Below are 16,058 nucleotides of genomic sequence, written 5' to 3'. Positions count from 1 at the left end.
GCTCCCTCTGACCCAATGGCTGGGCCTAGCCTCACATATTTAAATCCCACTTTTGCCAAGTGAAAACTATTAAAAGTGAATGGAGGACATGAGAACAAAACCATAATAAATACTTGAAGGAAACACTTATTTTTTCCTCAAGTGTTGCTATTATTCCACCTTTACCACTGAGACAAACATAGAATTAGATTATTATTCCCTTTTTTTACAGAAAGAAAAAATAATCCCTAATAATAATCCCTAATCCTAATAATCCCTGATTATTTTCAGTTCTTCAACCACATTTATAGCAAATAGCTTCTTAAATCATCGTGTTTCTCTTTTTCTAGTGCTGCTGCCACTTGGATTTAGCCAAATGTTTCTCTTCATCCCCTCAAACATATCTGGAAAAGAGCTGTCAAAAAAATATAACAAATTAAGAATAAATTGTGAAGATAATTTTCACGTTCTTAAGAACCTGCCTCAAATATGCATTTCAAGAACTAAGAGGCATTCCTGGAAATTATTTTAATATTTGGCAGACTACATTAAACAAAAGTATGCCATCCTAATAAACCAGCACTATTCTATGATAACTTCTTGACTAATGCTTAATGAAATATAAATGAATCCGATTCAAGGGCCCTCCAGGTAACTAGTAGAATAGATGTTAATACTGAAAGCAGCAACAAGCAATAGTTTTGGTAGAATGAGCTATTTTAACACAAACACAAAGAAAATATGGGCCTTTTATGAAATCAGGGGTCTTGAGAAAGGGAGACAAAGGGTACAATGTAGAGGAGCAGAGGCATGAGATGGTGAGAGGTGGGTCTAGGGTTGCACTGCCACAAACTGCTCAACAACATCAGTTGTAAAAACTGCACACTTGGAACTGGACAAAAATTAGTTTAGGGTAACAACAAGGACACAGAAATAATATCTACCATATGTAAATGGTCCCCCATGCAGTGAGCTCACATCTGAGCTGTCTCCCAGCAGAAGAAAGTAAGAAAGAAAGGAGGAGGAAGAAAGCATCCACACAAACATCATATTCTTCCCAGCACAGGGCTCCAGATGCTCATAAGTTGCTGAAATATCCCCACTCATCACCAACACAAGCATCAAAGCACTGAGTTTAGGGTCCATTTACGTAATGAAAGGGTGTACACAGCACCACAAAAGGATACAATGTAAGAAGGTTGTGTGTTACTGTTTTAATTACTTTAATTCTCTTATTGGAGAAAGCTTTGTGAAGATAGTTTTTCAGTAAAGTTTACTCATATTTACAAAGAAAGTAATTACCAAGTTCTGTCAATGGACTTTTTGGAGCATCAGGGATTCTGGATCCAGAAGGAAGTAGCTGTATTTCGTTAGAAGCTACGATAAGAAAAATAACCAAAATATCTCTTGATTAAGAATAATACAAGGCACAACATGGATTTATATTTGGCTTCTGGACCACTCACTCCTGAAAAAAAATTATAATTAATAAAAAAAAAAGTAGTTCCAACCTAAAGAAAAACCCACATAAATTGTCACTTTAAAAGGTATGTAGGATATGAAGGAAGCCCTTTTTTCCCTAACTGTTAAACAAAGATCTATCAATCATGGGAATTTGACAATGAACATCGGTCAATAACTGCGAGTACCTAGCTTAAAATTAATCAATGGTCCATCTTGATTAGTTTTCATATTTTAATCTTTGAAGCACAGCAAACCCAAGGAAAGTTGAGTATGTTTTAAAAAGTGTAATTAGAAATTAAAATGAAATTAGATTGACGGCTGGTTTCACTTCAGTAGATTCTGGAAATCTGCTGTCAAATTTAAATGAAAAAAGAAAAAAGTGCAAGTAAGACATTAACGTGAATTAGGAGGATTGTGGAAAATGCATTTATTGAGAAGCATTAGCAGTCCTTTTTGTGAAAAGATCTGCATTTCAGTCCTGCAAACATTCCTGGTCCTTCCCTTTATCATACATCCTCCTGAATGCAGGCTAGCTGTGCTTTAGAAAAATCTAAGGAAAGTTTTTTAAAAAATAGAATTAAATACAACCTCAAGTTTAGATTTGTCCTCCTAATTTTGCATGGCTTAGGGGAGAAAGTACAAGCAGTAAAATCAGCATTAGAGAATTCAGAATACCAGAACTAAACAGGTGTTACACCAAGTCACAAAACTAACCATACAAAATTGAGATAAAAAATGAAAAAAAAAAAAATCAGTAGAGCTCCTCTTTCCTTCAAGGCAAATACAATTATATCCCATCACATGCTACATAAAATTGTTCTTACTCATTGCTGTTGGTGTTACCTAAATGAATCTGTAATCAGAAGAAAATCAAGGAGGTAATTATTTAAATTCTATCACTGAGGTCAATTTTACAGATGGACATTTTATGCTATGTCAAACATGCAGATCCCAAAGACAGAAAGTATTAATTTCAAAAATCAAATTGAATCATGCAGTGAAATCTGAGAAAGCCACAGTTCAGCCAGACATAGGTTCATCCTGCTTTATAATTCATCCCAGTATTAGTCACTGGAACCACAAAAGAAACCAGAATATTTTAATCAGGACTTCCCTTGGAACCAAAACAAAGAGTAGTAGAAAAGCAGTAGAAAAAATTTTCTACCGCAAGTAGGAGAAAAATTCTGCTGAAGGTAAAAAAGTATTTAATGCAGAAAGAATGTAAAAAGCAGAAAAATTAGTTACCCGGTATGTTTTGAGTTTGCACCAGTATGGGTTTAGGCGTCAATTTAAGACCTTCAGGTCCATGTGTTTTCTCAGCCTGAGCTAGAAGAAAGAAGCTTAATGTAATTTAAAATCCCCCTGAACTTTTCTTGATCCACTGCCCAAAGCCTGATGCTTTTCTTATCACCATTTCATGTCACATGATTAAAATGATTTCTACAACAGCTCAAATCCACCATGATTAATATTTACCTTTTTTTTCAGATGTGAAATCTATATGATGTTTTGGGTATATTTTTATATTACCAAAAGAAAATAAAAGTGAACTGCAAAGTTTAGGTCAGAAACTCATACTGTACTTCTGTTACAGCCTCTTAAATTCATTATAATAGATTATAAACAAGATCCATTACATCACAAAGTGCATTTACAAATATTTTCCTTGTTATTCTGAATGGTTTTTAATCCTTTTAATATAAAAATTTTCAGGAATGTAATAAATACTCACCTGTAATATCTCAGCTCTTTCAATTTCCTAGTAATTTAAAATAGGTTTGATTTTCATTCATACTTGTAATTATACATTTTTAGAGTAATACACAGGCAGTTTATTAAACAGCAATTAAATGTACCTAAACTGAATTGCTGGCCACATTTTAATATACTACTGCATAACTATACTCTGCAAGCTGTTTCACATAACAATTAATGCCAATAATAACTAAGTAAGGTCACTTCTTTCCTCTGCGTCTTACTGGAGATCCCAGGGGTGTTTAATCAGTCATGCAGTATTCAGAACTGGTCATCTAAGACTGTAAAATGACAAGGCCTAAGGGTATGCTGGCCTTACAGAATGGTAAGGTCTTAGCCTTGAATGTCACAAGCACATTAATGCCCTTCACAGAGCAAATTGCACAGTATTTAGTGCCAATTGATATTTGGAAGAGATCTTTAATATTGATGGTTGGCATTAATATAGCACTAGGTTTTAGTATTAATTTAATAAAAGAGCACTTTCTTTTTGAGACACATTAAAAGTTTGTTTTTTCCTGCAAGCATTTTCCACAATCTACTTAACACGCTTCAAGCAAGAGCTGATTGTGGAGGTATATAAGCTTCTTATTTCATTTAGCAAAAAATATCCTGTGCTGTTTTCCACATTCTTAATAGTGGGATTCAGATGTTATTACACTTACAACAATTAAACTATTTTCTAGTTTGGGGTATGTGTCACACAGTCTGGAACCTTTACAGATGATGCCTTGTTAGGGCTCACTTCAGCTTCTAAGTCAGTCACAGTGCTGTCACTGCCATCAGTGCAAGGAGGAGTTCGCTGTCCAGAGAAGGCAAAGCAATTTCTCTCATGAAACTTGAGGGAGAGAATTCACTCATAAGAAATACTGAAGCAACAACTAAGTACCTGTACCTCAGGAGCAGTTCAAAATCTAACATTTCTTGTTGGCGAGGTGCAATAATGAAAAAAAAAACCCAAATACAAGCAAATACAGACCTCATGATGTTTTGGATTTTTTTTTTTTTTAGAGGTCAGAGGGTTTACACTCAAATGAAATGTGTCTTAGCTGAGCAAGCTGAACAAGATAAAACATGCCAAGGAATAGAATAAAGAAACCAAGCTCTCAGTTTTGCAGAAAACATTGTAGGGATGACATGAAAATAAGACAGACATTTTTCTTTAAAAGAAGATACAGAAAGTTTAGGCTCTGAAAGTTAAATTACAGAAAAGAGAAATGCCTCTGACTATTCCAGAGCAGCAGGCAAGCTAGGCCTATTGTAGTGGTTCAAGTCTGTCTGCAAAGTAAAGCATTAACACAGCCAAGTTACTTTATCATCACTGCATGGAATACAGCAAGCATGCACCTAGGCAATGTTTCTTAAACTGTTTCCTGTGATTTCTCTTGCCTCTCTTTCCATCTACAAGTGGAATTAAGACATTCTGATGAAATCAATAATCTCACTCCTGGTATACCCTGTGAGCACAAGGGGAACTCTTCAGGGGGCAGAATGAGGACAGGAAGCACAGAACTTGTGAGACATGGCAACAAAGGAGTTATTTCAACTGAACATTAACCCTAGTTAATGGATTCACAGGTGGTACTTTTCATTTCAAGCCTATTCTGTATTTCACAAATCTAATTGACTAAATTTGTAGTATAACCCCTCACATAAATAACTAGCTTTCTTTTTTTGCTTTTCTTTCTTTTTTTTTTTTTTTAAGAAAAACTAGTTCTTTCATGTCCCAGACTAATGTGCTCATATTTCCAAGGGTTGGTGAGCTCCAATTTCCCTGTGAAGTTAATAGACACATTTAGCAGAGAAAAAATGTTGTAACAGTAGTTTGAGGTATATTAGACAACAATTCAAAGATTGAGGAAAGCACTAGAGATTTGAGCAGTTGTGTTAAGAATAAATTAGTCCTGAGTGGAAAATATTGTAACAAGCCTGGCAAAAACAAAGAATGAAAGCACTTATTAACAAGTCTTTCCATGGAAATGCATGCCAAGGGAAGGAAGGATTGAAATTGAGAAAATTATGGGATGCCTAGTAGACAAATAAATGAGAAAAAGTTCCTAAACTGTGTCACATCGCAGAACACACCCTTTCATGAAGAGCCAGTGGAATACAAGAGCAGCTGAGCTCAGAGCCTTTCAGATAGATTGCCTGCTAAAACACTTGGAGCTCCCTTCTTCCCTCCTGATGACACAACAGCTGCTACAGCACAGAGCTCCTTCTAAACCACCGTGCTCCTGCCAGTCTGGCACCAGTCCTTAAACCTTCCACAGCAAATAATTAGTATGCCTTACTCACAGCATCCAGTATGATTTTTCAAATTGCAATGTCTGAATGAAATACAATGAAGTAGATCCTATTGCTAAACTCAATTACTTATGTCTATATACTAAACTGTTTAAATGCAACCCTTGCAAAGTGTTGGTGCTCAGATCTATCAACTAAGTTACTCATAAAAGAATATTTCAGCATTTTAGCCAGACAAGTTATTTTTCCATGTTCCATGGCAAGACAGAATTACACTCAAAGAACATATTTATTTTAAAGGATTCATTTTCACTTCCCTGTTTCCTGACTTCCTTTTTTTTTTTTTTCTCTTTAACTGAAATACTGTAACCACAATGGAGCATGACATACTCTAACATGAGGCACTGGTGCTGAGATCACCAAATAATATCTGAAAGGAATGGTCACCACAGGGAAAAAAAGCATGGAAGAAAAACCACAAAGGAAGCTTGAAATGGAAGATGAAAATTATTCTTAATATTTCAGTAAGTAACTATTGGTGAGAGAGCAATAAGAATGTGTTTAGTTGTAACAAATTGTTACTAAAATGATACAAAGAAAGATAGTACTTGCCAATTATTACCAGTATAATGAGACCTTATCCAACTTCATAGACATACAATTCTGTGCCATGCTAGACATGACAATGTTTATGGTTAGAAATTCTACATGTTGGTACATAAATATAGTTACAGAACACAAAGGAAATGGAATGAACCAATGCTATCCTCCCCAGGCTGCTACATTTCACACTCTTTAGCTGACTGACCAATATATTCCATCAACAAGGAATGACACATTTTGATTAGATGAATACAAGCTTGAGGGCTGAGATTTGAGGACATGGATTCTGACGGAGAACCAATCATACAAATGTATTCAGTTCTCACTTTCACAAAAAAAATGGCAAAGTTCTAGAAAATACACTTCCAGATTGCCAGTTCTTAAACAGCAGTTACTTAAACAAGGTAAATAATCTAGTAACATAGTAAAAAAAAAAATTTCATAAGAGACCTTGAACTGTAAGAGAAAACAAACCAATAAAACAACCTAAAAAGACTCCTTACAGCTTTCTAAAAAGGATCCACACAATTTCAATGCATCCTTTGATAATAAATTCTTGTAAAGAGGCATCCTTTTTTTCCCTATTAATATTTAGGAAGAACAGAAAAGTCATCCATATGAAGGCTTTGCAGAAAGGAAGAAATGGTTTAAAGTAGAATCTGGAAAATATATTTATCTATTGAGTAGGAAATAAAGTTTAACATTTTCACAGAAGAAAAAAAGATGGATCAGTTAGTCTGAAAGATTATTGTCAATGATTATGTGGTATTGCTGTATTTCTTTACCCTTTTTAATTCCCTATGTATTTTTTGGGAGGGTTATTTAATCTGTTTTTTTTTTTTTTTTTTTTTTTTTTTTTTTTGAGACTAAGGTGGTATGATGAAGTTAAGCATAGCATTTTTTAATATACTTAAGGAATAAAATAAACACAATCGTATTTAAGTGCAGTATCTGTCTGAACAGTATGATGTCAAAGAAACCACATGCTACACTACTTCATCCAGCCAGGAAAGACTTTATAAACAGAAGGGAATAATGCCAGCAAGATCACATAATATGTCTAAACCAATCCAAAGCAAACCTTTGGTCATTGTTTCCTCAAATTCCTTTTTAATTTTAAATTCTTGCCACTGTTTAAGCATCCCTTCTTCCTTTCAGCAAAGAAGCTGGCAGAAGCCAGCTATTGTCTCTTGTGACAGCAGAACCAAGACTTCCAACTCAGTTATAGGATTAGAGCCAGACTACAGAAAATGAAGATAGGCATATGCCTTCTTAAACAATTCTGAAATGTGGGTCAATAAAGTGGGTGATAAGTTAATCTTCATCATTTGACTCTGAACAATTCAGCTCTTTCGAATCCTTTCCTTCCCTGCCCCCAGACTGAAAATATTCAAATATATGACTGTACTTGTCATACAAATTCATAAAATAGTCTGTTACACAAAAAATTCACTTTGCCATTTTTAAATGTCAAGGCAACCATCATGCCACAAAGTATGGTTCTAATTCTAAGTAGTTTTATAAACCTAATAATTATATCACCTGAAACTTTCATCCAAAATTAGATTTAGATTTTCATCCACATTACCACTCCTTGCTAATTTATCCACTATCCTCCTGTTTTCCAACTACTATTGTAACTGTAGAGCACAAAGATGGGTTTCATTTTAGTTTATGTATTTGGCAAAGATATTCCACAGTGTTTCTAAAAACAGAATTTTCATTACCTGGAAGGGACTGTGGGGAGATTTCTTGAACTTCTGGTGTTTTGGATTCAGCAGGCCATACTCCAGTTTCATTCTTAGCTAAAAGAACAGACATTAGAGAGTAATTAAAAAGATATATCTGCTCTCTTTTACCACAGATTTATTTTTGTCCCACTTTAGTTTGACTAAGTAAGCCAACATGGATAAATGTGGACAGCTGAGTACCTTTAGGACCCAATGAACTTCCACTGTGCAGTCACTACAAGCTATGTTAAACACATGTGGTTTTGGTTTTGTTTCGTTCATTAAAAGCTACTTTAAAAATAAAATTTACAGCAAGGATTTAATGACTTACGAATCATTATTTTTACAGTGCAAAATGGTTTTCAGCATTTCTCATTTGTTTAGCATTTCTGCTTACCCAGTTTTTTCCTGGATGCTTGAGGTATGTCATCTATTTTCAGGAGAGGAGGAAGTTTCTGCTGACTTTCATTGAGACCTGGAACAATAAGGTGTACTACAGAGAAAGATGGGTGCCATTAATTCCAGAAGACATGAAAGTGAACAGTGTGCTCTCTGAGATACACGAGTAACTACTACTGAATCACTGGGAGTTCAGTCTGAATAGGTGGGAAATGAATTTGCTCTATCCTGTGATTATCTCTCCCATTTGGTGCTATTTCCCCTGTGTACCACTCCTTCTATCACCACCATCTCATGATTTACCAGAGTTGGAAACTATTCGACAACGGAACACACAACTCTGGAATACTGCAGCATCACAGATACTGGGACAGATTCTGGCTGGTGGGCCACATGAGCTCAACACCAGACTGGGTTAGTATGTGTGTATTTGACTCACATCAATACACTGAAACTCACACAAAGAAAACTTAAGCCAAAGTTACGCCATCATAGAAAATATAAAAATGAATGAACAATCAATCCAGGAATAAATTGGTCACAAGGTACATGGTGCAGTGAGCCTTTCATGGAAATTTCAGGCAGACTAGTAGTTCACCACACTGTATGACAGACTTTCCCCTGGCTTTATGTTCTAAGCCAATATTGCATATTCTTATAGGTGAAACAAGAACATAAAGCATGAAACTGAATGGCTTGGAGGGAAACAGTAATGCCCCATGATCTAACATCAAATTCTAATTTCAAGATCTCTGTAGTTTAATGTATCATGTTTGTGACTGTAGATGTGATGTTACTGTGGTACCTTAAAAGCCCAGTAAGAACAATCCCTCATCTCAACAAGATCTTTGCCATAGAACTTCATTTGAAGTATGAAAGAACTCCTTGGCTTAAACAGTGACAGTGTCTTCTTTTAAATACAATGACAATAAAATTATTCTATTTCACTTGAGCTACAAAATTCTTGAAAAATCTGTACCAACATAAAATGTAACAAATATTGTCTGCACCAGCTGCAAAATACCTTTTGATATGCAAGGAAAAACAATTAAGATCAAGAAAATGAAAAGCATTTGCACAATTCTAAGTTTCAACCAGGGGTTAAGAGAAATAATAAAAATATCTTCCAGTCACCTAATATTGCTCCTGGGAGAGAAGAACTATCTGGTGCTTTTGACTGTGTCCGATTTTGAATAACTGTGGAGACAACACAGGAATATTAGAAGCTAATTAAAAGAAAGAAATAAACAAAAAAGCTAACCAAACAAAAAAACCCACCAACCCTCCCCCCACCCCCGCCAAAAAAAAAATGAAATAAGAAACAAAACCACACCTGAAACAAACCTCAGCATTCTAAAAACCTTTCCTCAGTATTTGCAGATAAGGACACCATCCTAATCCTTTCTATATTTACATTCAGTTTAAGAGACTGCAAACTGTGTTTCCTCTACAACTCCTAATTGTGCACCTCTTTCCCCTGGCATATTAATTTGGGTTAAACTGACATTCTGTGCTTATGTTATTATAGGGGCAGCTGCAGGACATCCCATTGCCCTGACACTTGTTTTAATCTCAAGTTAGTCTTGCAGAGTTTAAGAAATAAATTTTTTAAAAATGCACAAACTTACTTTGTTTGATTATTGTGACAGGGACCAACTTCTTATTACCACTTAGTATAATCTGAAAAAAGATAAAAAAAAAAAGATAAAAGTAGAGCCTTGGGAGAATTGCCATAATAGTAATTGAACAGAGTAATAAAAATAGAGGCTTCTAATCCAATACCATGTCTGTCCCAAGTTAACACTGGATATGGCTCTGGCCCTGGTCCCTGATGGTTGTGCTATTGTTTTGATTCCCATGAACTAATGTGTAAATATTGCATTTTGATCTCCTTCTAGCAGCTTGAGATGTTTTGCTTAATAAAAACATAGCATTTGACAGCTTAGGAAACCCCAATTCTTTTTTCTCTTAAGGATCTCTGGAGCACTCACTGGGGAGTAGTCCAGAATGATGAAGAAAAGCTGAAATTTAACTACAGCAAAACATGTGAAACATGCAATTACAATTTGGTCACAGGACACAAACATATTCTCAGGAATACTAGGTTTAAGAACATAGACTATCCTAGAACCAGGTGCACATTTGTAAGCCATCAGCCCTCTTGGGTGCATAGACTGATTAGCTCAAAAAATTTTATTTAGTGGAATTGTTTCCAAAGGACAAGTGGCCAGCCACCCACATGATTCTTACATTTTTATGCTAAATACTTGGACTTCTATGCTGTTCATTACTGTTTGGCCCCAATTACCTTTTGCCTGAATGTGAATATCTAATTATATTGATACCATAAAAAAAAGGAATACATGAATGGACCCTACAGTTATTAAAAGAAAACAGCTGATAACAAAGATAAGAATTATGAACAAATTCTGCATGCTTAATAATACACTCAAGGGATAAGAGAAGGTAGACTGTAACACTAACAACATAAAAATGCTAAATACAGTAAAAGGGGACTTTTGTTTAGTTATATTTGAGTTACAAAAAAGAAAATAAACAATCACCTTCCATGCTAAATGCATACTGCTCAAATCAGAATCAGATGTTAATTTTGCATTTTATGACATCTGGTCTACTTCATGTAAAAGAATACGTGCATGAAAGTCAGCCTTTGATGACAAAATGCTTATCATTTACCTAAGGATAGCTATTTTTGTTCTATTCTAAATACTTCTGAAAAGTTTTAAAAACAATGGTTGGGAACACATTAAACACATGCCAAAGTTTAAGAAGCTGGAAGAAGGCCAATCTCCACAAGTAAGATGGACCTTTCTTTTGGGAAATTGATGAAGGCAACTTAGTATATGAAAGCCATTACTGTCTGCTACTTAATAACAGTTTTGCATTGGTGTGAACATGGTCTTAAATTAATGGAGATTTCAATCATTGTCATTATATGAGGATAGAAATAATCTTCCTTCTTTATTTTTCCATTTTTTTACATTTCCACTTTGTTTTCTAGTAAGAAAATTGTGTTGCAGATGATCTGCTTGTGAAGTAGCTCTCCTATTCCTGTGACTAACAAATGGGATAGAATGCATTTCTTAGAAGAAGGTGCTCATTTCATTGTATTTCTCCTCAGAAGCTTTACATTCAAATAAACAGCTCTGAAGCTGTAGTGAGCACTTGTGTAACCTCTACTGTAGAACTTCTAATCATAATTACTATCAGCCTTTTTACTAGTAAACAGTTCTTATATTGACAAGAGCATTCTTTCTTTGTTGAGCAATAATGATAGCAATATTAAAATTCAATATACATATAAATATATTGAAAATGTAGTTTATCACTCAGTAATGAATAATTGACACGAAATCCATGCTCCCCAACTGCTATAATTAGACTGCTCACCTGCACAAATCTGTAACCACTGCACTCGAAATCTACCCATGTCTTCAAGCCTTCTCCTCAGTTTCCACAAAGTGATTAATTTAGATATCCCTAGTAATATTTACTACTTACACAAACTATTTTGGAAATGCCAGCCCATCATCTGTCAGAATGGCACTATCAACCATATTTTTCAGACAGGGAATATAAAGCATATAGGTATTAGGAATATTAGTTTATTTAAACAACTGCTGCCATCATAAGATGGCAAATAATATATTCCTTATTTTCAGAGGAAAATGAGAGATGTAAATTATACCATAGGTCAGGCATCTCACTTCTTACCATATACATACAGCATATTCTTACAGGACAGCAAATCTCAAATTTTCTGTGAAACAGCACATGGTAACATTACTTCAAGAGACTTGTTCTTTCTTTCTGTGCTGTATTCTGATACTTCAAAAAGCCAAAACTAACTGGCATGCACATAAGAGACTCCTCCAGGAAGGATCAGGGTCAGTCTGGACTGAATAAGGTTTAGAAGAGCAGTAAAGTTTCCTTCTAGAGTTTAACAAATGGTAAAAGCCAAGAGTCCTTTTTGGCTGGAAAACTGGGGAGAACCTCACCTTCCAGGCCAACATGAAACTAGAGGAACTTAACCAGAAAGATGAGGAAATAAAAACTACTGCATTTTCTCTGCCCTACCACTACCCCTTGTGTATGAAGGGAAGAAGAATGACCATTTCTAGAGCACTCCTTTTCTTCCATTCTCTCATTAGCTGCTGCTCACACAGCCCTGGGAACTTAGACAAACTAAAAGGATGAAACTGCCAAAAGAAACACAAGATGATACGTGACTGATGTTGAAAGGGCAGAATGACTAGCTGAGTTGGTAACGTTGTTTTAATAAACAGCTTTTAAAAATGTCCTTACAGAGAAGAGTTAGGACCATGTTGATATGAGTCAGTTGTGTCTTTGGAGTAAAATAAAGCACAAACAAACTTGGCCTAAATAACACTCATTTTGGCTTTGCATCAATGATCTGATCACACCCCTGGAACATACGCCACCTAGTGCTGTGGAAACTGAAGGAACAATGTAAACTATCTGCGTTTTGGCTTTCTGCACCAGTAAAGCAAGAATGATTAGAGAATTTTCAGAATAATCTATGGTATGTTTTAATGATATTTCTGTGGAGGGTGATAAGGCAGTACTGCTCTGGAGCTGAGCCCTGTGAAGATCACAAGAAAGACCAGACGCTGGCTCTAGTCCTCCTTTCAAACTTGAGCTGTGCAAATATTTGGAGAACTGTTTTAGCTCACTTTCTCAGAACTTCTCCCACATAAATAGAATCCCTACTTGCACAGAAGCAGTGTAACAGTCAGGGTTCTGGCACACAGGGTTTGCTGAGAGGAGCAAAGGAGCTCAGCTTGCACTCCATGTCCCAAAATGAATTACCTGATCCTGGGCTGTGCAACTTTAAAGACACTCATGGGACCAAGGGGAAAAACAGTAAAATTGACTTCATCAACGTCATGAGATGAGCCCCCTCCTGAATATCTAACCAACTGGATTTATATTGCTCACAAATAAAATCTTTTCTCGTGAACTCAAGACATAAGTATATTTCCAATAATATAAGCATTCCACTGATCTAACTCTGTATGTAGTGCAATTATTGAAGTATTACTGCCCTAAATGAATGGACATGGCTTCAAGTTGCACTGGGGAGCTTTAGATCAGATATTAGGAAAATTCATTTTCACAGAGGGGTGTCAAGCATTGGAAATTACTGCCCAGGGAAATGGTGGAGTCATCATGCCTGGAAGTGTTAAAAAATACATGGATACAGCACTTGAGCACATGGCTTAATGGTAAAAATAGTAATGGTGCTGGGTTAGCAGTTGGACTTGAAGAACTTTAAGATTTTTTCCAACCTCATTGATTCTATGATTCTGTGCATACCAAATTATTCCGAGAAGAAAATGTATTTAATGAATTATGGTTTGATTCTTGAAGGAATTCCAGGTCTGAGAATTACAGACCATTTATAATATTCTGAAATGTGAAAAACAAACAATGAGAAAACACACATTACCATTTCCTACAGTGAAAACATTTGGAAAATCTCAGACAGAAGAGAATTGTGAAGAATGGGTAATTAATTTTGTAATAATTAACATTCATTAATTAACCATCTAAAATCTCTAAAGTAAGAGGGATTCCTACATTTATTGGGAAATTATCCCATAATCTGCCTCAGAGATAGCAACCTAAAAAGAAGAAGAACAAAAAAAAAATCCTCCAGAAGATTATAATATTAGATGCTAAAACTTGCACTTTGATAAAAAAACAAGGAAAGGAAACATAAAGAAAAAAAAATAATCTCATAGTAGAGCTGGTAATGCTCAGAAGTTATGACTAAAATGTCTATTTTTCACACACAAAAAAAAAAAAAAGAGGGTTTTGTATTAAAATCCACAAGCTGGTTTGTTCTAGAGAGCCTTCTTTTCTGCTTCGCTCTTGTAAGAAAAAAATATCTGGGTACATGAATCCATAAACAAATGAAATCCATCCATGCTTGCTTGAGAATGTTTACAGAAAAAGTCAGAAGAGGGGAAAAATCTTTATTTATAAAAATCAATTTTTTAATGAAATGGTAAAAATTCTACCGTGCCACATAAAAGGATTTAATGGACAGCCTAGCAAACTTGGTTAAGTTGCCCTTTCCAGATTCCTCTGGTTCTGCAAACACTTGCCTCACATATGGGAGCTATCAGTGAATTCAGTGGGATGACTAATTTAGAAGACCTTAGTATATACAAAATTACTCTATAAAATCACATCACCAAGATATCCCAAAATTAACTGATCACAATAAATATCACAGTTTAACAAACCTGACTACTGCAAAGGAACAAGCAACTTCTAAGTTATGAATCTACAGATGGAAATCATCAGATTTATCTTTGATAGGCTGGAATAAGTGCATGCAATCATCCCAGTTACAGTTCTCAATTATTTTGTCCATCAACACATTTAAACATTTTCCATACAGTGCATTTAACAGATTGTTTTCTATATTGGCAGTTTGTGGCCTTGATAATTTCTTTCTCACTGAAGACTAACAGAGAATTAAAAATTTGATCATATGAAACATGAATCACGTAAAAAAAGAGACTGTTTTGCCTACCTGTGTTTGGGAATTGGGTACCAACTTATACATATTCTGGAGTTGTCCATTTACTTTTTTACCTGTTTTGACAGAAAGATAAATAAATACACAAAATTAATTTTTTGTTTTGTCCAAAGTAAAGTAAACCAAGTTTATTTGCCTTTTATTTGTCAGCTTGGAAAGTTAGAAAGCTTAATTAAAAGCCTGTATAAAAACAAATAATGGAAATTTTTTTTTTTGTTCTGTGCCTCCAGATCCATTAATGCATCTGCAAGGCCTTCTCTTCACATTTTGACAGCAAGGAAATTAAATGTATTCTTCTTGTTTTGTTTATGGTTTTGTTTATCTCAGTGTATCAACAAATACCCAGATTTAAACTCTGCATCTTTTTCTCTTAAGTTTTCCTCTTAGTTTCTAAGTATTAGAAGGTTCTTGTGATGCAGCTGTTGAGTAAGCCAAGAAACATTTCTGTTCAGCACCTACTCTACTCCAGCATGCTGGTTCAAACATTCTCTGTATCTTCCACCTTTACACTTTTCTGCTGCCTTTCCAAAAATGGATGTCCAAACAAGAGTCAAGATACATGTTACCATATTTTTTTTCAAATTCCATCCAAAACAGATGAGAAGTAGAAAAAAAATTTCAACTCTAAAGCAATATCAATTGAGATTCATTTAAGTTGGAAAAAAGTCTTTCAAAGTGCTTGATACTTCTAAAGAACAGGACTTACTATTGGCCTAAATTCAAGGGAAAAGTGACAGAAGTTTCACAATGACTTCATAAGAAAATCATGGTAAGATGCTATGAAATAAGCTACTTTCATCTTTTCTGAAAAAAATCAGTTAAATAAATGCTGAACTTTTGCCATGCCTTTCATGTGTTCTCAAATAATGAATTAAAAGCAGATTCTCATCCCAACCCCTCCCAACATAACAAAAATTCAGCCTGTAGATTCAACAAATCCAGGAACATGCATAAGAACTTTCAGTTTCTAGTAATTGATGTATTCTTCAGTGGAAAAAAGAACATTTACAGTGAAGGATGTTTAGTTTAGGTTGAGATGCTTCTCCTATATGAGAAGTACTTGATAACAAACAGGAAATTAGAACAGAAGTGTCTGTGTTGATTGATAACCTTTACAGGCATCTGGTTATACATTTATTATAAATATACACTCTCTTTTCACTGCCCACACTTCCTGAATCTACCTGCTATACAATAAAAATATGAAAGGCTTGAATTCAAGAGTGCTGACAATTTTCCCATTATAAGATTCTTTATCAGTAGACCAGAATTAAGACATGCAGGGTAATCAC

General features: G+C 35.0%; 1 protein-coding gene across 50 annotated transcripts in view; it reads right to left on the bottom strand.

Moving 5' to 3' along the window:
• ABI3BP (ABI family member 3 binding protein) overlaps positions 1–16,058 on the bottom strand; it is a 125,620-nt gene that overhangs the window by 79,869 nt on the left and 29,693 nt on the right. For 42 of the 50 annotated variants that reach the window (XM_068180918.1, XM_068180905.1, XM_068180903.1 and 39 more), the window contains exons 6-12: positions 14,761–14,822; positions 9,803–9,854; positions 9,309–9,371; positions 8,173–8,268; positions 7,773–7,850; positions 2,689–2,769; positions 1,282–1,356 (exon numbers count right to left, since the gene is read on the bottom strand). In XM_068180918.1, coding sequence (XP_068037019.1) covers positions 1,282–1,356; positions 2,689–2,769; positions 7,773–7,850; positions 8,173–8,268; positions 9,309–9,371; positions 9,803–9,854; positions 14,761–14,822 — 507 coding nt within the window. The remainder of the gene's footprint in view (positions 1–1,281; positions 1,357–2,688; positions 2,770–7,772; positions 7,851–8,172; positions 8,269–9,308; positions 9,372–9,802; positions 9,855–14,760; positions 14,823–16,058) is intronic. The other 8 variants (XM_068180923.1, XM_068180931.1, XM_068180947.1 and 5 more) reach the window with 3 other exon arrangements.

The sequence above is a fragment of the Anomalospiza imberbis genome, chromosome 2 (genome assembly GCF_031753505.1).
Source record: "Anomalospiza imberbis isolate Cuckoo-Finch-1a 21T00152 chromosome 2, ASM3175350v1, whole genome shotgun sequence".
Lineage (NCBI taxonomy): Eukaryota > Metazoa > Chordata > Aves > Passeriformes > Viduidae > Anomalospiza > Anomalospiza imberbis.
This window is presented reverse-complemented; position numbering and strand designations above follow the sequence as displayed.